Source organism: Cryptomeria japonica, chromosome 5, assembly GCF_030272615.1.
Source record: "Cryptomeria japonica chromosome 5, Sugi_1.0, whole genome shotgun sequence".
Taxonomy (NCBI): Eukaryota; Viridiplantae; Streptophyta; class Pinopsida; order Cupressales; family Cupressaceae; genus Cryptomeria; species Cryptomeria japonica.
Window position 1 is genome coordinate 554626387 of NC_081409.1, and position 21667 is coordinate 554648053.

At 36.4% G+C, this 21667-nt stretch overlaps 2 protein-coding genes across 2 annotated transcripts; both read right to left on the reverse strand.

Moving 5' to 3' along the window:
* Positions 1–5389: 5389 nt before the first annotated feature.
* LOC131063811 (uncharacterized) lies at positions 5390–6265 on the reverse strand. Its single transcript, XM_057997756.2, has 2 exons — positions 5933–6265; positions 5390–5835 (listed from the first exon to the last, which is right to left on the reverse strand). The coding sequence occupies exons 1-2, from the start codon at positions 6200–6202 to the stop codon at positions 5680–5682; spliced, it is 426 nt and encodes a 141-aa protein (XP_057853739.1). The 5' UTR covers positions 6203–6265; the 3' UTR covers positions 5390–5679.
* A 6249-nt stretch (positions 6266–12514) lies between these two features.
* Positions 12515–13762, reverse strand: LOC131063816 (uncharacterized). Its single transcript, XM_057997767.2, has 2 exons — positions 13383–13762; positions 12515–13283 (listed from the first exon to the last, which is right to left on the reverse strand). The coding sequence occupies exons 1-2, from the start codon at positions 13644–13646 to the stop codon at positions 13131–13133; spliced, it is 417 nt and encodes a 138-aa protein (XP_057853750.1). The 5' UTR covers positions 13647–13762; the 3' UTR covers positions 12515–13130.
* Between the last annotated feature and the right edge of the window lie 7905 nt (positions 13763–21667).

The following is a 21667-nucleotide window of genomic DNA, read 5'->3' on the forward strand; positions in this document are numbered from 1 at the left end:
ATATCATATGTGATTCACAGACTGCAAGTAAACATATCCACACATCCACCCCAGGTTTAACTCATATCTTGATGATAAAGTTAAGGGTGTCCTCAAAACAGCTAGCATGAGTAAGTCGGCCAAGCACACACATAATGATCAGTTGTAGAAATAATGCAGTAAAGATTACCCATGTGATTGAAATTTGTACAACTCACATTCACTAAAGCCATACACGTATAACCCAAACAAAGTTTATAGTTTCAGAATATGTTCTAAAAGTGCTTCATTAATTCAAATATTTCAAGAGAATCCTTGAAAAATCCATTTTGTGCATATCCCACAAACATTGCATTCCCTGAGAGCACATTCCTTTGAGGCATTTTGTCAAACAGTTTACATGGCTTGTTTATGCTTCCACACTTTCCATATCCGTCTACTAGAGCATATCCAATGGTAATATCTGACAAAAAGCCCCTTTCCATTAAGGTTGGAGAGTCTGGCTTTAGACCGGCTAATTGCATTTGGTTGAAAGTTGAAAATATCTATTGTGTGTATCCTGCAATCATGGCATTTCATGAGACCACATTTCTCTGGGGCACCCTATCAAACAGTTCAGGTGCGTTGCGCATGCTTCCACATTTTGCATACCTGTCTAGGAGGTCAGTTCCAACTTCAATATGCGAAAAAATTCCTCTTTGTGACGGACGTCCATACCCTGTTCCAAAGCTCCCTTTTTGTCACAGGCAGGAGGATGCTGCCAAAACTTGCAGAGTATGGCTTTACAACAGCCAATTACATTCATTGGAAGTTTAGAAATCCTTATCAACAGGCGCATTTTGTAGCTCGGATGTCCTGCAACTGTTGCATTTAACGAGATCACATTTCTTCGAGCTATCCTGTAAAACAGTTCAGGTGCGTTGTCTATGCTTCCAAAATCTTCATTCATGTCTACCAGCGCATTTCCAGCAGTAATGGTGGACGTCCATACCTTGTTCCAAAGTTCCCATTTCGATCGAGGACTGGAGTCTTCGTGAAAAATGTTCGCGTTGGAAACCTTTTGATGCACACGGAGACAATATAGAAACAGTTTAAAAAAATTTAAAATTTGAGCGGGATTCACAGCTAACGGGAACAGTGAGTGCAAACGGCAAACGGAACGGACGAGAGGGGCCCACACTAGCCACCGAAGCGGGTCAATGCTTAGAGGGGCACGGACCGAGGAAGCACGGCTATCCAGGCGGTGCAAATTTTCCCCTGGATAGCCAGTGCCTAAATTTAATCTCTTTGTCAGCCTAGGTACGGATTTTTAAATATTTTTTTTGGCTCACGTATATCCTTCTATTAATGCCATCAATGAAACTCTACCTCTCTGTTCATATCTTTCTCTGAGAGATTAGACAGCTTATCTTTTTTGCATGATTTTTTATTGTTCTGCCCTTTCTTACATGGCTACCTACATTTTCTTTCTAGGTGGGTAGGTGCCTAAGCTTCTCTTTTCTATCAAATCTCCTCTGTCCCATCTCTTTATTTTATTAAAGGTGTCTCTTCCCTTACCGACCATTTCTCATTAAATAAGCTTGTCTCCTCTTCCAGCAGATTTGCAATTAAAAATCCAATTCATATTTTGGTTAAATTATCTCAAGCCACCTGCGCATTGATCGGGATAAACCAAATTTGCAAGAATCCAAAAGATATTGAAAGTATATGAACCATATAAGAAAACCTAATTTATTTGTGTCACATTGAAATATATCATAAGTAAAAATAAATTTATATGCGGGAAGATTTGTTGTCTAAAATGTAAATTTAAATTTAAAATTGTGTTATATTGTTGAATAATGTCTTAATTGTAGTTAATTCTAGTACAGATCATAAATTGTATACAGCTTTACAAACATATGGAAGGTCTTAAGAGAGTGATATGATGGCTTAAAAGAAGATATGGAATCCCACAACATCACAATCTTCAACATATTGTAACGTGAGATAATATCAAATAAATTAGACACAAGATTATATTGATTGTTTTAAAATATCAAATACAAGATTACATTGATTACTTTAAGATATCACATTGATTACTTTAAAATATCAAACACAATATTAAATTACATTGATTGTTTCAAAATCTCAAACATAAGATTATGTTGATCGAGAATTTAGTCATGTGACCAAATTCAAGATTATGTTGATTGCAAAGTTATTCATGGCAAATCAATTACTCATGTGAGCAAATCCAAGATTATGTTGATCATGAATTTACTCGTCAAAATAAAAAATCAAAAATTTAAACTAGCACGAGGTACACAATCAAACAAGGGTACAAGATGATTTAAAACCATTGGATGTGACCATACAATCTAGTTGATGTCTAGCAAGTTTTGAGGATGATAGATGGCACAAGTAGATAACCTTGGATATTTTTAGTTTATATTATGTGCATGACAATAATAACTATGGACTAGAAACAAGTCAAGGGACTCGTACCTATAAAATTTCAAGTGTAAAACATTGGACCATTGAATTCTAGAATCAGCAAGGGAGCAAACACCTTGAGACTAAAGATTAAGACACATGAAGCCCATGTATTATACACAAGTGAGACATGATAAATCAAGAGAACATGCACATGGGATTCAATCAAAACACTAAGCCCAAAATGTGAAAAGAGAGTTGTCATTTATTGAAGGAAAATCAAGTATATTATGTAATCAATAACAAATGACAAAGTTGAGGTCACAAACGGTAAAAGTTAGTCATGATGAATCAAAATAACATGCCCTAGGCGATCAATCAATACTCTATTCACACAAATCAACATACAACATCAACCAGTAAAGTTAAACTTATATTAAGAAATATTAATACATGACAATATTTTACAATTTTTTGAATACCTAATACTAACCACCTTGTCATAACTTATTACATATTAACCTTTTAACACTACAATTTATCTATCATCCATTTTAAAATTGACCCATATTTTAAACATTTGTATTCTTAAATTTAATTTTTTTTAAATAATAAAATTATTATAATTATATTTGATACACCAAATTTACATCCATTTCAATTGAATTTTTTTAATAAAAAAAATACTTATGTCTGATGAGCATTTTGATTAAAATGAAAATATTTCACCTTCATCCTATTCACTAGAAATATAACTATGATAATTTCCTCTTGCACAATCATCAAATCACAATAACTATTTTAATTAGTAGAACGTATGCATTGACATGCTATTTTTTTCTAAAACTGTATAAATAAACCTTAAAAAAATATAGTAAGTAATATATATATTAGTTTAGAATGTTTATTATAAAAATACAAATTTATTTAGAATATTTTGAAATGGATGGATTTAGAATATGGAAGGATGTAGTTGTTTCTAATTTTATAATATATGATTTTTTAGAATAGTTCTATTTTTTCATATGAATTTAGAAACTTCTCGTAATTGAAATGATAGAATATAATTGATAAAATATTTAATATGAATTTTTACAATATATTCTATTTTTTATATATGAATTTAGAAACTTAGTCAATTTAATTTTTTAAATATATTTAATAAGATTGTTATAGAAACTTGTTATAATATATATAATTTTAAAATTTAAATGTTAACTATTAATTGATTATCATTTAATGTTAATATATAATATATATTATTGTATTAATTTAGAAACTTATTTAGTAAATTTAAGATTTTTGCATATATTACTAATTTATCATTAATATATTTTTTGACAGTGAATATTTTTCTTAAAACGTCAAATGAAAGACATGGAAATGACTAAACCGTCATCAAAAATTCATATTGCAGATAGGGGTGATAGGGGTGACCCTCAAATTCCAGGCCTGGTTCCCACCATGCGAAGCAACATAATGGTCCTATAAATTGAATTTTTATTATATAGGTTATTTTTATTATTTTTCCTGTTATTTAGGTCATTTTGATAGGCGTAAATAAAAAATAGATTTTATCTCAGATTTCCTGTGCAATATCTGTATTTGCGAGGCATTAAGGAAACAGAGAAACTGTGGATATAAGGCGGTTGTCGATCCGGGCAGAGTAAGTGTAACACGTAATTAAGGAGGATCCAATATATCCAGTGTTCAAATATTGATTATAGCCTCCACGACACCCAGAATTTGTCTGATAACTCTGCTTTAATGCTCCGGCGACTGTCAACACCACCATGCCCAATGACATTGTGACCTCGGGATTGCTTTAATTCATTGGCGACGGTTACGTCCAGTTATAACTGCGCAGCTGAAATTCCATAAAGAGGGTCAAATAACTGGAGTACAGTACGGTAAAGATGCACGCCAAACTCGTTGGAACTTTGAATTAATCTACACATTATATTGCCCAGTTATTTGATGCTTTCCCGGCACGTTAAATTTTTCTTGCCTGCCTGCATTTTTCAAAGAAAGGGCCTCATACATTTCATGCTTGCAGGGCAAACTCCCCCCGTATGATATGGAGCCAATTTCATATAGAATTCGATATAAAATCGTTAATTTGAATATAGGTCTTATGATAAAGTCTATGAGGGTTCTATTTTCATTAAATGCAAAAGCAAATACATCGAAATTTTTGGTTTCATTCTTCTTTAATAAGAAAGTACAAATTATCTACCCGGTATGATAAATTTCAATTGGATTTGATGGCTTAAACAACCCGCTCCTTCGATTTTTTGAGTCTCCTTCTCTGTTAAAGGGGAATCGCAAACAATATGTCTCGTTATGGTGTAATAATTTAAACTGGATTTGATGGTTTAAACAACCTACTCAGTTCAACTGAATTTTTTAGGTTCCTTTCTCCCTAATGCAGTAATAATGTAATCATTCAACTAGCTTTCATATATCCTAAACAACCCACTCATTTCACCTAAAATTGATGGTCTTCAACAACCTGCTTAAAAACACATACTATTACAGATTTCTAGGAGAGTCATAATCTCACGTTTTTTCTCCTTTTTATTTGACTTAAATTTTTATTTACAAATATCATTATTAAACAGTAAATTTTATTATTCACTAGCCCCACTAGAAAAGTCTAGAAGTGATCATTAACCAAAATAAACTAAAACCAAAATAAACTAAACCTGGCCTGAATATACATCAGCATGTATAATTGTTGTGAGGATTGTAGATTTTTTTTTTTTCCAAAAATAAGATAAACAAAAACAGAATACAAATAACAGTACGAAAACAATTATGTAATATTTAGGTTGCAGTAAAGAGCCAGTCACATTTTAAAACATAAGGACCAGTTATTGAACACCACCTCTTTCTGCCTTATTCCTTTTCGATTCATAGACGTTATCACGATTCTGAAGAATTTGCAGAAGATATAACTTTCATAATTGTTAACAACATTCGTAGCAGAATAAAAACTAAAAACTAAAATATATTATATATAGAGCAAGTCAGAAAACCATATACACACAAAATGCCAAGTCTAAAATTCTGAGAAACCCTAACCCATAAAACCCTAGTCCTAAAACCAAATAAGCACATAGAATACCCGCCAAGCACCCCAATGCATCCTGTTTCGTCCTGTCAAAACTAAAACCCCTCCTATTTCCTTATCGATTAGGGGGCTCCTGGGGAGTCCAGAAGGGGGAAGAGAACTCAAAAAAACCCTAAATTTTCTGATAAAACACCATGCTTGCATGCAAGCTACATAAAGCATTCCTGCACGAGGGAGCGCGTGTAGGAGTTTTCATCTTCAGAGACATGCTGAATTTGAAGATCTTCAAAGAATGAACCAATCTTCCGAACCTTTCGCTGGTACCTTTGCATATTAGGTTTTCGACATGCACAGCGGCCATTAAACTGTGTAAAAGAAAACGGCAACTAAAATTTACTTAATCCGAGAAAGATAGTGAAAGAATTACAGCTAGAAATGGAAAAACTGAAAGAAATTTGATGCCTGGTTGCTTATAAGCTCCAAATGACCGCAGGCCACAATGTGTGTGAAGCCAAAGTTGGAGGCGCTGCGGAGGCCGTCAATAAGCGCCCTGTAATGTGCAGCATTGCTGGAGAGAGGGTAAGGATCAATGAGGCTGTTGAATTCGTCCACCACATAACCATGGCTGTCGTAAAGCACATAAGCAATGCCCGCATGCCCAGGATTTGGTCTGCAGGCTCCCGCAAAATACAGGGTGCCCTCCTTTTCGTTCTCCGCCATACTCCAGTCCATTGTGTAAGAAAGACGTTAGGCCGCTTCAACCGCTTCATGCGCTTATGCTTTTATTCTTGCCCCTGCATGCCAATCATTACTTTGCTCCTTCATAAATTGTACTATGTATTTAATAATTATATAAATAATTTAGACTAATTAAATAGGATGAAGGATTAGGTTATTAAAGTTTTGAAATTAAGTATGTCAAATTTGTTTCTTTCTTATTTATATTTTGAGTTTGATAAAAGTGTTGTAGTCTTTACAATTTTATAAATTTATTTTGTTCAAATTTAAGATGACATGGAATTAGTATAAATATCTTAAATATATCTATTTAAAATTTAATGTCTTTAATATCTAAAATACATTAAGAAATGTCAATCTAAAGATACTTATATTCAAATTTATAATAAAAATAGATAGACCTCTCAATAGTGATATCTCTCAACTTCTTTTATATAGATGTATTTAAGATATCTATTGTAGTTGATAAATCATTATTTATTTATTTAAAATATAAGAAAAAAGTTAATCCTCTTAAAAATGATTCTCTTTAATGAATTCCTCAACAAATTAAATTTGTGTGAACCATTATTTAAAAAGTAATATAGAAATCATAAAATAAAAAATAAAATTTAATTTATAAGATATTATACTTTTTTAACTCTAAAATTATTTAATGAAGATATACAAAAAATCTCCCTTGTAATTGTGATATTGCTATTAAGATTCAAATTGTGATTGTGATCTTATGAACCATTCATTAAATTGTGATATTGCTATTAAGATTCAAATTGTGATTTTTCATCTTGATCATTCTTGTTTCTAATTTTCTATATTGTCTTCTTTTTTCTATTCTCAATCCATAATTATTGTTATCACCATGTAATTTGCATCTTCTTTCTTCCACTCTTGATTTATTATGTCTTTTAATTAATAATATTTACTTTTTTAGTTATACATTTCTTATAAAAAAATTCAATGTTATTTTATTTATTAATATATGTGAATTATGTAATTAGTTTATTTAACATTTTAATATGCTCACGTCATTACACTTCATCTCATGCTACCATATGTTACCCGTCTCAATATAATTAATATGTGTCATGCATAAATAATTTTAACAAATGGTATTTTAGTAAACTTGCTTGTCTTTGCCTTTCCATAAGGTACCATGTGTAGGCACCATTTAGAAGTTTCGTGACTCAATAGGTTATAGAGTTCTTGATAATTATGGGAAATAGTAAAGAAATATTCATTACCATGTATAAATTAATTTGGTTAATTTTTAAGATGATTTGTAATTAATATGTGTCATGCATAAACAATTTAATATAAGCTATTTTAGTAAACTTGTTTGTTTTGCCTTCTCATCAAGGAGTGTTTAGGCGCCATTTAAAAATTTTCTATTTGACTAGGTTAAAGAGTTCTTAATGACAATGAGAAATGGTAAATAAACATTCACCAACATGTAGTTAGCCTTTATACAAATGATATGAATGTGATTCTTTGTCCATTTAAAATAATAATGGTTTTCTCCCCAATATCATTAGCACCACAATAAACATAGAATTCAAAGGTAAAGCATGGTAAATATCAAAATGCATAACAATATATAAAATTACCAATTTAATGTAAGAAACAAGTGGAAAATGCAAGTCATAAAATTAAGTAAAAATGTGAAAGTGGGAAAAATAAGAAATCAATCCAAGTGGGGATACAAGGCAAAGACAAAAGTAAATATAGCATATACATAGAAATGGTGGCTACAAACAAAAGAAAAAGAATTGTACAAAGTAATGTAATATCCTTGATAGGAATATTTATATATTATTTATTCGATTCAATTCCATTCAAGATAAATATCTAAATTTATTCCATTCAAGATAAATATCAAAAATTGCTTTTAAATCGACTTTAATGCAATAGATTTTTGTCTTCAATTTAACATGCAAAAATGGATTCCAACCCTTGTGAAAGTGAATAACTTACACAATGATCACAATAACTGATTACTCCTATCTATTCAATTTGATCTCAACTTATTATTAATTCAGTCTTTTAGAACAACCACAACATTTATTATTAAAGGAAATATAGAAAATGATGCTAAAGGAGCCCCCACATAATTACAAGCCCTAGGCACTATATGTTCCACCCAAACAACAAATCATTAAAGCTCAAAAACAATCTTTGTGCGGAATTGTACAACATTGGATTAGGTATTTTTGTCCAGTAACTAGTTATAGAAATTAGGGGGTTTCTATCCTCCAATCTCTATGATAAATGAATGGGCTATCTAATCTATTTAACAAGATAAGTTGATAAAAACTAGCATTCTCTCTTTGATCTTTGACTTAGATTAAATAGGTCAATTGAGCACCCACTTTCCTTCCAAAAAAATAACTTTAAATTATTTCCTTTTGTCACCAATACAACCATGCTCACAATCCTTTGGCCAACGCCACTTAAAGAGATAAATCTTTATTATATAACACAAGAGGGTCCTAGAATCTAGCATCCACTTTAAAACACTTAATTGATTACTTTATAACCCACTTAAATATCACAAAGTCATTTCCCTAATTTGTTTCTGCACCCATAAGAAATGGAAAATAAGCTTAAAGAACAACCTAAAATCTTATGGGAAAATGGGACATGACAATCCTCCCTCCTTGAATTCAAATTTGAATGGTTAAAAATGTCAATTCCTTCCCATGTAGCATATTCCATTAACAAATCCCTTCATTGCACTAAATACTCAATAATGATATTATTCTTCAAATTTCTTTCCCAAGTATCCAAGATAGCTTTTGGTATCAAAATGAGTCTTCCTTCATCATCCAAAGGTGGCAATTCCTTGGAATGTGTAACATGCTGCCCCAATGTTATTTCAAGGCAAGAAACATGGAAGTTGTTGTGAATTTTGATATTCTTTGGTAGCTCTAGCTCACAGACTACTTCTACCTTTCTTATGACTTTATAAGGGCCATAAAGTTTGGGCTTCAAGTTTTCTACTCATCTCTTCTTTAAAATTGTTGCCTTTTAATTTCTATAATTCTTATTGAGGTTCATAATGGAATTCATGTGAACAACTTAACTAAAACCATTCCATCATAAAATCATCACATGCTACTATAAATGATGTAAATGAATCTTCGGGTTGCTTTTTCCACTCCACATTTCAAATAAAGAAGTCAAAAACCCCATAGCTATTGGATAGGTCAAAACATTGAAATTTAATGGCATGTGGTATGAAAGGTTATATGCAATAAAATCCTTTTTGTTATCATTGATTTCCTTTATAAGATTTTCCATCTCTTGTAATTATATATCTAATATAGAAATGGAAACCAACATTATGTTAAGTGCATGACATGATGAGTTAATGGGTGAGGTCATGGCCATGGATAGAAAAAAAATACTAAGGGACATGATAGACATATAGTATGAATCATAGCTTGGGAAGAGGGAATTATATGAGTCAAAAAGGAAGATGGTGTAACACTAGTGGATAAATAAGTAGAGATGTGAGTGAAAAAGTGGGAATAACATTAAAAAGGGTAGGGATGATAAGAGACTGTTTTCCTATATATGGAGGTTCAAAGGAGAATTGATCCTTATAGTCTTGATTTGGAATTGTTTAAGAAAATTATTACAAAATGGGTTTCTACCAAATTCACTCACAAGGCTACAAATTAATGAAATTCTTGGAAAAAAAATTGGAATGTGAGATCTAGGAATTGTTGGCAAGAGAGGGAATCCTAACACTACTAGGACTCCTTACAAAGAGGATCCATTAGTAAAGGAGAGGGAAACCTTTGTCTTGGGCAATATAAAGGTAGAGGTCAACAAGATTAAGAATGAAATATTGTCAAGGATAGTTGCAAAGATAAAAGATCTCAAGACAATGATATGATGAAGAGATTCCCTTCATGTGTATATTCATCACAAGACTTGGGAAGAAAAAGAAGCCAAAGAAAAGCAAAGAGACACAAAAGAAGCAAAAGCACAAGAATTACAAGAAGAAGAATACAATGAAAATAAAGATTCTAGTGAAATCTAAGATTTTTTAACATTGAAGACAATGCTTTTTTAAAGAGGGAGCATGCATAAGTTTATGAGTAGTTGGTTTGGGGCTACCTTAACTAAGTTGTATAAATCATTATTATAATCTTACATTCAATTAAGTCGAACTTGATGGAATCCAAAGCATAAATTTGTTATATATATGAAGTGTAGAGATTAATTATTATCATCATATTTAGCATTGTGTTTTTATCAAAGACTATTGGAGTCCCCCACCTTGACGTGGATCCTCTTTGGAACAACATATTATTATCAAGTATTTGTCGCATATTTCTTATAAAAAAAAATTATTGTGCAAGTTATTTCATCATAAAAACATGCTATCCCAATGCTATTTTAAGGCAAGAAGATTAGAAGACTATCGATATTCTATGGTAGCTCTAGCTCATAGGCTACTTCTCCCACCTTTCTTATGATTTTATAAGAGCCATAAAATTTAGGCTTCAAGCTTTCTACTCCTCTTTTCTTTAAAATTATTGTCTTCTTTTGTAATTCTTATTGTGGTTCGTTCTAGAATCATATGAACAACTTAACAAAGTATTTCATCATAAAAAATCATTATGTGCTACTATAAATGATTGTAAATGAATGCATGGGTCTCTTTTTCTATTGCACATTTCAAATCAAGAAGTCAAAAGCCCATAGTTGATGGATAGGTTATAACATTGAAAATTAATGGCATGTGATATGAAGGGTTATATGCAATTATATGCTTTTTGTTATCATCGATTTCCTTCTTAATATTTTGCATCTCTAGTAATAATATATAGATAATATGGCAATGGAAACCAACATTATGTTAAGTGTATGGCATGATGAGGTCATATGGCATGGATGGTAAAAATACTATGAGGTGATAAATAGATATTATGAATCATAGCTTGGGAAGAGGGAATTATATGAATTATATGTCATAAAGGAAGATGATTTAATACTAGTGGATAAATGGGTAGAGATGGGAGTGAATTTAGTGAGAATGAAACTAAAAAGGGTGGTGGTAATATAGATTTTTTTTCCAACATGCCATGTAAAGAAGGTTTGAACAAAGAAAAATTGGAATGCAAGATCTAGAACTCGTAGACAAGGGAAGGAATCCCAACATTACCAGGACTCCTTGCAAAGCGGATCCATTAGTAGAGGAGAGGGATACCATAACCTTGAATGATTTAAAGGTAGGTCAACAAGATTAAGGATGAAATCTAGCCAAGGATAAATGCAAATATAGAAGACCTCAAGATGATGATTAGAGAAAGAGATTTTCTACATGTGTATATTCATAACAAGACTTGGGAAGAAAAATAAGAAAAAGATTAAATTAAAAAAAAAAAAACATAAAAAAAATAAGAAGAAGAATATGATGAAGATAAAGATTTTAGTAAAAAATATCTAATATTTTTTAAGAGTGAAGACAATGAGCATTTTTTAAAGAGGGGCATGCTATGCTCTTATTCCTACAAATGCAAAGGTTTGAGTAGTTTGTTTGTGGCTACCTTAACTCTTAACTAAGTTGCACAAGCATTAATAACATGTGTCTAAGTCAATCCTGGATCTTTAAAACATCCATGAATAACAAAAGCACAAAAATGAACCTTAAAATAATAAAGATCAAATGGTGATATAATTTATTCAAAAGCTTCCACATGATTTTGTTCCAAATGCAAATTCAACCATTACAAAAATATGATCTATATAATACAATGGACCTTTCACTACAATATTTTTTAATTATTTCCATAAATTAAAAAATAAAATTATTTTGAAAAAAATGAATCTACTCATATTAATGTTTGGTTAATCCTTCTTACCATCAGTAAAAACATCTATTAATCATAATCCTTGATTACCATTAGTAAAAACATCTTTTACTTGTTAAATACTCTATAACTCTTCGAAATATCTAATAGCAACAAACTTGATTTCAAAGAACAACTTAATTGATGATGAAGAAGAAAAGATGAAAGAAAGAGGGAAAAGAATAACTTTGTGTTACATTATGTATATGTACTCAAATAATTTGGATTTCAGAGTAATTCAGAAGAAAAGATGAAAGAAAGAGGGAAAAGAATAACTTTGTGTTACATTATGTATATGTACTCAAATAATTTGAATTTCAGAGTAATTCATTCACACAGGAAAGGTCAAATCATAAATATGGAATTCTGAATAGTTCATTTAAACATGAAAGTTCAAATCATAAATAAGGTGGCATTATATTTAAGGGAAGTTTACTTTTTAAAATAAAATACAATAATTTTATCGTAGACATGGTGTTTCCAAAATGAATTAGCAGGGTTGTAGAATTACAACCAAAAACATTCCTACTAAATCTTCGAGTTTCAGAGATTGCCGTGCATGAAAACCTAGCCTAAGCACCGAGCAACAGATTATCTCAGAAAACAGAGAAACCAGAAACCACATACAAATTCCTACTAGATTTGACAAGATAGAAACCAGTCAATCATAGCATAAAAGAGAGAGACCGCGCCAGGCAGATTTTTCTTTTCTTTTTGAAAAAACCAGGCAGATTATTTTTTTTCCTTTTTGAAAAAGCTATACAGATTAGTATCTCACAGATTGCTCTATATCTCAAGGACGCAATTAAAAATCGAAAGATTTTGTTTTGAAGTTTCACAGTAATAATGTGCATAACCCTAACCCCTAAAACCCTCGTCACAGAACAAGCACGCCAAGCATCTCAAAAGATTCTGTCTTGTCATGCCGAAACTCAAATCCCTCTCATTTCCCTTCCGATTGCGTATTTCCAGGGCAGCGCAGAAGGAAGAACAAAAACCAAAATAAACCTAAATTTTCTGAAACTGACAATATAGAAAGTTAGGCAATAATGCATGCAAAGCTACAGACAATCCTGCGCGAGGGAGCGGGCGTGTGAGTTGTCCTCGGCAGAGATATACTCCGCTTGAAAATCCTCGAAAGATGAGGCGATTTTCCGAACCTTTCGTCGGTACCTTTGCATATTAGGTTTTCGTGTTGCGCAGACGCCGTTTAACTGCATGAAAGAAAACGGCAAAGAAAATTTTTGTAAAGTCCGAGAAAGATGGCGCATGAATTACAGTAAGAAATGGTAAAAGTTGAAGAAAAATTATACCTGGTCGCTTATGAGCTCCAGATGACCGCAGGCCACAATGTGTGTGAATCCGAGATCGGAAGCACGGCGGAGGCCATTAATGAGCGCCCTGTAATGTGCAGCATTACTGGAAAGCGGATATGGATCAATGAGGTCGCCATACACATCCAACAGAGCACCACTGTGATTTTTTATGACATAACCGATGCTGGCCTGGCCAGGATTTGGTCTGCATGCTCCTGCATAGTAGAGGGTGCCTTTCTTTTCCCTGTACCTCCAGGCCATGGTTAAAGGAAAAAGAAAATATTCTTGTGTTCTTCATGCTTTTGATTTTGCTTGTGCTTGCACTTGTATTATTTGCCTTGGCATGCCAATCATTACCTGGCTCACCGTTACATTGTGGGAACGCTGAGGGACCTTTTCTTTTCCTAGGTTTTTTTTGTCAATTTATAATTATAATTTAATCAAGTGAATTTTGTGCATGAATATTCACTTCTTTATGAAATTGAAAGGGTTGTAAGAATCGTTTTGGTTTTTAACCTTATGTAAGAATCGTTTTGGTTTTTTCAATGAGCATTTTCGCTTAAATTTAGCTAGCTAGAGTGTTCTCATGTAAAATTTTAATCAAGGGAAAATGAAGCTTTGAAAATGTTGGTATATGCACACTCCAATGAGACATTGTATGTGATTGAAGGTTTTGTCATTGATGGCAACCTTGCAATCCTATGGCACCGGCAAGACATTATACCGGCAAAGCATTATACCGGCAAGATAGTGCACCGGCATCAGCAGATCACACTCTACACCGGCACTCAGGACACCGGCACCGGCACAGAAGAAAACAAGTATACCGGCACAAAGGCCGACAGGATTTTTGTTATACAATATTTTGTTTATTATTGTAAGCCGACTTGGCAAATTGTAAAATGACTCTTATATATATAAAGGAGATCATTATAGACATTTGAATAAGTAATAGAAGCATTAAGGAAAATATTAGGCAGACCTAATGTGCGAAATATAGGTCAAAGGTATATGTAAAGAACAGAGCAAGAACCGGTACTGAATCTGGCATTGAAGATGCTATTGTAAAGCAGTACAAGTTATTGGATTAGTATAATCCTTATTTGTAAGTCAGTGTAACTTCCCATTGAGTAGTGAGATCTAGGCAGTTGGCCTTCCTGCATGTGCAGGCCCCTATTGTAAGTAATATTCTCTTATTGGCCAGTGAGTGAATATTGTGGGTCACAAATCCCACCGAGGTTTTTCCCACACCGGGTTTCCTCGTTAACATCTTGTGTTATGGTGTACTTTTCATGTGGATGTTCTTGATTATGTTTATTGCATTATTTCTTGCATACCGGTACACTATTATATTATGTTCTGCATGTTTTAAGTTAAGAAATTTTTATTACCGGTCATATACCGATTCACCCCCCCCCTCTCGGTATCTGTGGGACCCCTAACAGAAAAAAGGGGGCTTGAAATAAGCTGCTTATTCAAAAAAAAGACACATGGCTTCACCATATTTTTTTGGTCTCCTATTTACTTGCCTAAATTTTTTCTTATGAATGTTTTTGTAAAAAATATTATCAATAATTTCATTTACAAAATGACATGTGAATACGCTTTTTGAGTTTTTTAACAGTAAGATGTAAATGGAGAATAATTAGAATTGTCGAGACAGATTAAGAATTCTTGAAATTTGGTATGCTAGGATGGCGTGCGTGCAGGGGTTAGCGAGCAGCCGAGCTAGGGTTTCGAAGCCCTAGCTCGCGAGAGGAGTTGCAGCAGGTGCAAAGGGGGAGGGAAGTGTAGGGAGTCGGGGGAGAGCGGAAGGCTGGGTGCGGCCGGGGGTGGAAGGGCTGCTTCGCTGGTCGTCGAGGGGAGGTTGGGCTACGGGGGTGTTGGGTTTCAGACTATTGTGGGCAGTGGGTACCCCGTGGGTCTCTCGTGGGGTCGGGGGGGGGACTCGTTGGGCTTCTTCCTTCGAAGGAGCTTGGAAGGGGTTGAGTCTTGGGGGGCCATGCTTTCTCAAGGGGCTCTTCAGGTTGGGATCCTTGGCTGTCTTTTATCGCCTTTTAACTCTTATTGCGTCCCGATGTTGGGTTTTGGTGGTGAAGCCTCTCAGGTGGCTCCAACCATGGACTTTCGTGCTGCGGTGGGTTCAAAACCCCCACTTCAGAGTATGAAGACATTTTCCAATAGTCTTTTCTCCTCAGAACCGGGGTCTGGAAGTGCTAGTAGTTCTCGCTTCATGAAGATTAATGGGTGTCTCGAGAGATGCAGTGAAAGGCCGAAGCTGGTTATTCCTCTTGAGATGATAGCTGAAGATGTTGAGTACTTTTCAAAACACTCGCTATACTGCAATTTTTTGGGAATGAGGTTCTCCCTGCAGTTCTTGGAAAACTAGGTGTAGAGGACTTGGGCACCGGATGGGGAAATGGAGATTATGTTGCTAGTGAACAACTATTTCATGGTTACTTTCAACTGTATAGAGGATCGCAATAGGGTCTTTGAAGGAGGCCCGTATTTTTACAACCAGGTGGGGTTGTTTATCAAACCTTGGCATGTGGGGTTTAACCCTTCGAAGGAGCTCCCAAACAGGGTTCCAGTGTGGGTTTGTTTACCACATTTTCCAGTGGAGTGTTGTCGGGAGGATGTGTTACGGATGCTGGCCGCACTGCTTGGGAAACTAGTGGGATCTTCATCGCAAGCCCTAGGGAGAAAGGTAATGACCTTTGCGCACATCTGTGTTGAAATTGATCTTAGTAAACCTTTGCCAGATGCTATAGATATGTGTGTGGGCTCTTACTCATGGGTTCAGCAGTTAGATTATGAGACCTTACCTTTCCATTGTCATATGTGCCATGAGTATGGTCATTTACAACGTAAGTGCCCTAGATATAAACCAATGGTGCACCAACCTCAACAACCAGCCCAGAGCCAAGATAGGGCTGATAAAGGAAAAGCTACTATGTCAGTCGAGGTTGTGGGTGTTGATGGTTTTGTTTCAGTTAAGACAAGGAACATAAATCGTGGCCAGAAGAGGTCCCTTCAGGAGAGACAGGAGGAGGATACCTTTAACAAATTTGAAGCATTGGATGACCTCAGTCAATAGGAAGTGAATCTGGGGTTAACCCCTTTGGACCAAGGTGCTTCAAGGGGGGGTCCGGAAAGAGTTATGGAGGATTTTACCCAGGCCTTGCTAGTGATTGGAAGCCAACAGATGGAGATGGAGCAGATTGCAGGGGTTGAGGTGGGACTCACTCCTGTTTCAGAGGTGAATTTGGTGGGGGGGGGGAGGGCTCCCCAATAGCTTTGAAAGTGGAACCGGCTAGAGCTAAAACTAATAAGTCTTCTGTTCACCTGGGTCTTCATCATAAAGATATTAAGAAAAGTGCTTCGGAGAAAATCTCAAAGGCTGACAGAAAGAAGGATTTGGATAAAATCAAATTGATGGGAGAGAATCTGGTTAAGTTAGGGTCAGTAAAGACTTTGGATTCTCACTTTTCCAATCCTTCTAAAAGATTGTGTTTTCATGGAATGTGAGGGGCTTGAACATCGGCCCTAGACAAAAAGCTGTTCAGGAATTGATTAGGAATCATTCACCTGATGTCCTGTTTTTGCAAGAAACTAAACTTTTGGTGGAGAGTATGATGGGGTTGGTGCCAAAGATATGGGGGCGAGGCAAGTGTCAGTGTATTGGGGTTGTTGGGTCATCTGGAGGAGTGGCATGTCTGTGGAATCCTTCAAAGATTCGCCCTGTCTGGTGGGTGGCTTCCAGATCATCGTTATCTGGGGTTGCCTTGAGTCTTGAGACCGGAGATCATATCTTGTTTACTAATATCTATGCACCCACCAATTTTCTGGACAAGCAAAACTTTTGGTCTCATATTTCTTGTATGCGAAGGTTGGTCCCTTTTCATCCTTGGATTATGGCGGGAGACTTTAATGCTATCATTGAGTTGAGTGAGAAGAAGGGGGGTGTCATGCGATTGGATCCCTCTTCTTATCTCTTTCGGGATAGTATATCTTCCCTGCATCTGGTTGACATTAAGCCTGGCAACAGTTTGTTCACTTGGAACAATAGGAGAGTGGGGGAGTATTGGATTGCTAAAAGCCTGGATAGATTTCTGGTTTCCAGTTCTTGGGTTGGTGGGGGGTGGTCCACAAGTTTTGAGATTCTTGACTGGAGAGGGTCTGGCCACTAGCCTATCAAGCTAGTCTCTTCTTCAGCCCGAGTTGCTCGCTCTCCTTCCTTCAAATTCCAACATATGTGGCTTCGGAATCCCGCTCTGCAGGCTCTTGTTGAGCAGTGGTGGAGGAAGGGGAGGCCAGCCTTTGGCACTGCCATGTATACTTTTGCCAAGCAATTGCAGTTTGTTAAATTTCAACTTAAACAATGGAATAGGCAGGGTTTCGGGAACATTTTTCACGCTAAGAAAGTTGCCCAAATAATGTTAAATGGCATTACCAATGAAATCAGAGAGCAGGGTTTGTCTGAAGCCTTGCTTGGGAGGAGGACAGGGCTCTCAAGTTTTTAGAGGAATGGGAACTCAGGGAAGAAATTTACTGGAAACAAAGAGCTCGCATTGATTGGCTTCAAGCAGGCGATAAGAACATTGCCTTCTTTTTCAACTCTATGAAAGCGAGATGCCATGGGAACTCCATTTCTGCTCTGGTCAACGATAGAGGTGAGATGTTATTATCCTTGCAGGATATTTCTAGGGAGGCTCTTCAGTATTTCTGATCCCTCTTCAGTGAGGATTCTCAGGGGGAATTGGTGGAGGAGAACCAGGTCCTTGCTTGCATTCCTCCTCTTGTGTCTAGGGAGATGAATGAGCAGCTTATGTGTCCTATTTTGTTGGAAGAACTTGAGCGGATTGTTTTTCACATGAGGAAAGGAAAAGCTCCAGGACTGGATGGGTTTCCGGTTGAATTCTTTCAAGAGTTCTAGGATATCATCAAATTGGACTTACTCGAAGTAGTCCAAGAGTCCCAGAGGAACAAACAGATGCTTCAGGCCTTGAATGCGACCTTCATTGCGCTAATCCCTAAGTGTGATGGAGCCGACAGGTTAGGCCAGTTCCGCCCTATATCTCTCTGTAATGTGATATACAAGATCATTTCTAAGTTGATAGCAGAGAGGCTGAAGAAGTGTCTAGGGGTTGTTATCTCAGAGGAACAAAGCAAGTTTATGGAAGGGCGTCAAATTTTGGATGGTGTGGTTATTGCTATGGAGACCATTCATTCTATGGTATCCTCCAAGGAAAAAGCTATGTGTATCAAGTTGGGTATGGCTAAGGCTTACAATAGAGTTTGTTGGTCCTTCCTTCTAAAGATCCTCAGGTCTTTTGGCTTTGCTGAGGAATGGAGCCAATGGGTTATGAGTTGTGTCACATCCACCTCTTTCTCAGTGCTTATTAATGGTGATCACACTGAGCTGTTTGGTGCATCTAGGGGCCTTTGCCAGGGGGACCCCCTCTCCCCTTACTTATTCATTCTCCTGGCTAAGGGTTTGGGGAGGCTGATCAAGCATAATGTGGGTCTGGGTAGTATTCAGGGCTAGAGTTGGGGTAATGATTTGCAGCCTCAGTCTCATTTGCAGTTTGTTGATGACACGACCTTGATGGGTCTTGCTCGGATCAGAGAAGCTACTAATCTGCAGAAGGTTTTGGATGTTTATCTGGCGGCCTTGGGTCAGTTGGTCAATGAAGATAAGTCTTCTATTCTTTTCTTCAACACTCTTGGAGCTATTCAAAGGAGGATTGCTCTTATCTTGAGGTTCCAAGTGGGTTCTCTACCCATGACTCATTTGGGTATTCCTATCTCTCCTCGTAATCCTCCTCAGGAGTCTTGGTAGGGTATCTTGGATAAATTTCACTCGAAGGTGGAACATTGGACGCACGGATGGTTATCTTTCACTGGGAGGGTGCAACTAATTCAGTCGGTGGTTCAGGATCTTTCGATTTATCATTGTATGCTTCAAGTGGATCCTATGTGGTTCTTGAAGGGCTTGGACTCTTTGGCAAGGAAATTCTTATGGGCAGGCAATCTATCCTCCTCCAAATGGAGTCTGGTTAATTGGGACCTGGTGTGTAGCTCGAAACAGGCGGGGGGGCTTGGTTTATGACAGGCTATTTTATTCGAGGAGGCTATGGCAGCTAAATTGTATTGGAGGTGGTGCGTCGAGCAGAATCGTGGTTTGGCTAAGCTTTTGGCTTACAAATATATGCAAAGGATCCCAGTTCAGGAGGTTCCAAGATATCCGCTTGAGGGAAAAGGCTCAACTATATGGTATACTCTCAGGAAGGGGGAATCTCTCATTAAGGAGGGACTCTTTTGGATCTGCAGGAGGGGGGAGGAGGTCCTTTTCTGGAACGACTCTTGGGATGGGTACCCCCCCATCCCTGTTCAGTTTCCTAATCTTGGGAACCTTAGCCAAAGATTTTTGGAGGTAGGGTGGTCAAGGGTGAGTGACTTCAAGGTGGTTTACTGGTGTGGGCGGCTGGAGATGGAGAGGTGGAAGGCTCCTAGTGAGTGGCCGGTTGTTGGGATGGAGGAAGAGTGTGCTGAGCTGTAAGGCATTCTAGCGAGTAGACATTGTAGTTCTCTCAAGGGTAGGGATGGACTTGCCTAGTCTCCGAATCTGAAGGGCATCTTTACTGTTGCTAGTGGTTACCAGGTACTTTTGAATAGAAGTTTAGAGGGTAGAGAAGTGCACTGGTGGAAACAGGTTTGGAACAGTTTCTCTTGGCCAAAGTGCAATTGCTTCGCTTGGACTCTGGCTTTAAATAGATGCCTAACTTGGGATAATTTTCGCAAGAGGGGATTCTTGGGGCCTTCTATTTGTGCTTTGTGTGGTAACGGGGAAGAAGATTCCTCACATTTGTTCTTCAAATGTCCCTTCTCAATGCTTATTTGGCACTACTGGTGGGGGGTGTGGAAGTGTCTGTGTGTTCATGCTGATTCTTTGGTGGAATTTTGGAGCAGTTTGGGCAGACCTCCTATCCTATCCTCCTATCTTGTCCTCCTTCCTTAAGATGGTATGGTACATTGGGCCCATCTTCATACTCTGGCAGATTTGGCTTGAGAGGAACATAAGGATCTTTCATGAGGCCAGACTGTTAGTGCAGCAAGTATGGAATAGAACCATGGTTATGATTCGGGAGATGGTGGAAGTTAAGTGTGAGGTTAATCTTCCTTTGAACATAGATGAGGCGGACATTGTGAGCAGGTTGGGTTGGCATGAGTTGTCTCCTACCTCCACTTGTGTCAGAAGAGGGAGATGTGCTATGAAGAAGATCCAAAGGGTTGGAAAGTGGAACCCCCCTCAGGACGAGATTATTAAGATTAACACTGATGGCTCCTCCAGGGGTAACTCGGGCCCAACGAGAGTGGGTGGGATAGGTCAGAACTGTATGGGAGAGGTGGTATTCCTCTTTTCAGTGCATAAAGGGAGGCAAACCAATAATTATATGGAGGATCTTGCTATTCTCTATGCCCTGGAGCGGGCTTGGGAGCTGGGGTGCAGGAAGGTTATTTGTGAATCAGATTCACAAATTATTGTTAATTTGTTGACTGAGCAAAAGATGAGTGGGACTCATTGGCAGCTGGCAGGGATTGTGCATCAGATCCTTCAGATTAGTTCTTTAATGGAGAAGGTGTCTTTCATCCACATTCCCCGTGAATGGAATAGAGCGGCAGATTATTTGGCTAAGTGGGCCTCAGAACATGATAGTGATTGGAAGTTTGAAGGATGGGAGCATCTCTCCCCGGATTATTGTCAAGTCTTGCGGAAGATTCTTGCTGAGGACATGGAGAGTTATGATGTTGGCTGAGCTTGGTCTGGGCCTAAGGCTCTTTTTTTGGGGGCCTTGGGGATCTGGTCCTCCTTGTAATTTTTGTGTCTGATCTTCAATAAAAAATTTACCCCTTTTATTTAAAAATTTCATTTACAAAATAATTTAAAAATATTGCATAAAAATAAGCAGTCATTTGACTATCCATGGGGCCACCTGCTCCACAAATTACTCCTTAAAAAGTTGAGCAGTTGCTTGCCAAAATAAGCTAAGCAGCATGAGGACATGCCCTAAGAGGTATCTATATTTTTTCAAAAAATTATGTAGTCATTTCCTTCTTTTTTTTAAATCAAGATATGTTTTGCAAATCTCATAAAAATATTGTCTTTCATTATTAAAAATAATGTTTTTTGCACTACATTTTTTGTTTTAAACGCTTTGTGTTTTATTTGTTCATATCATTTCTTGGCATTAATTGATTTGTGAAAATTAATCTTAGTG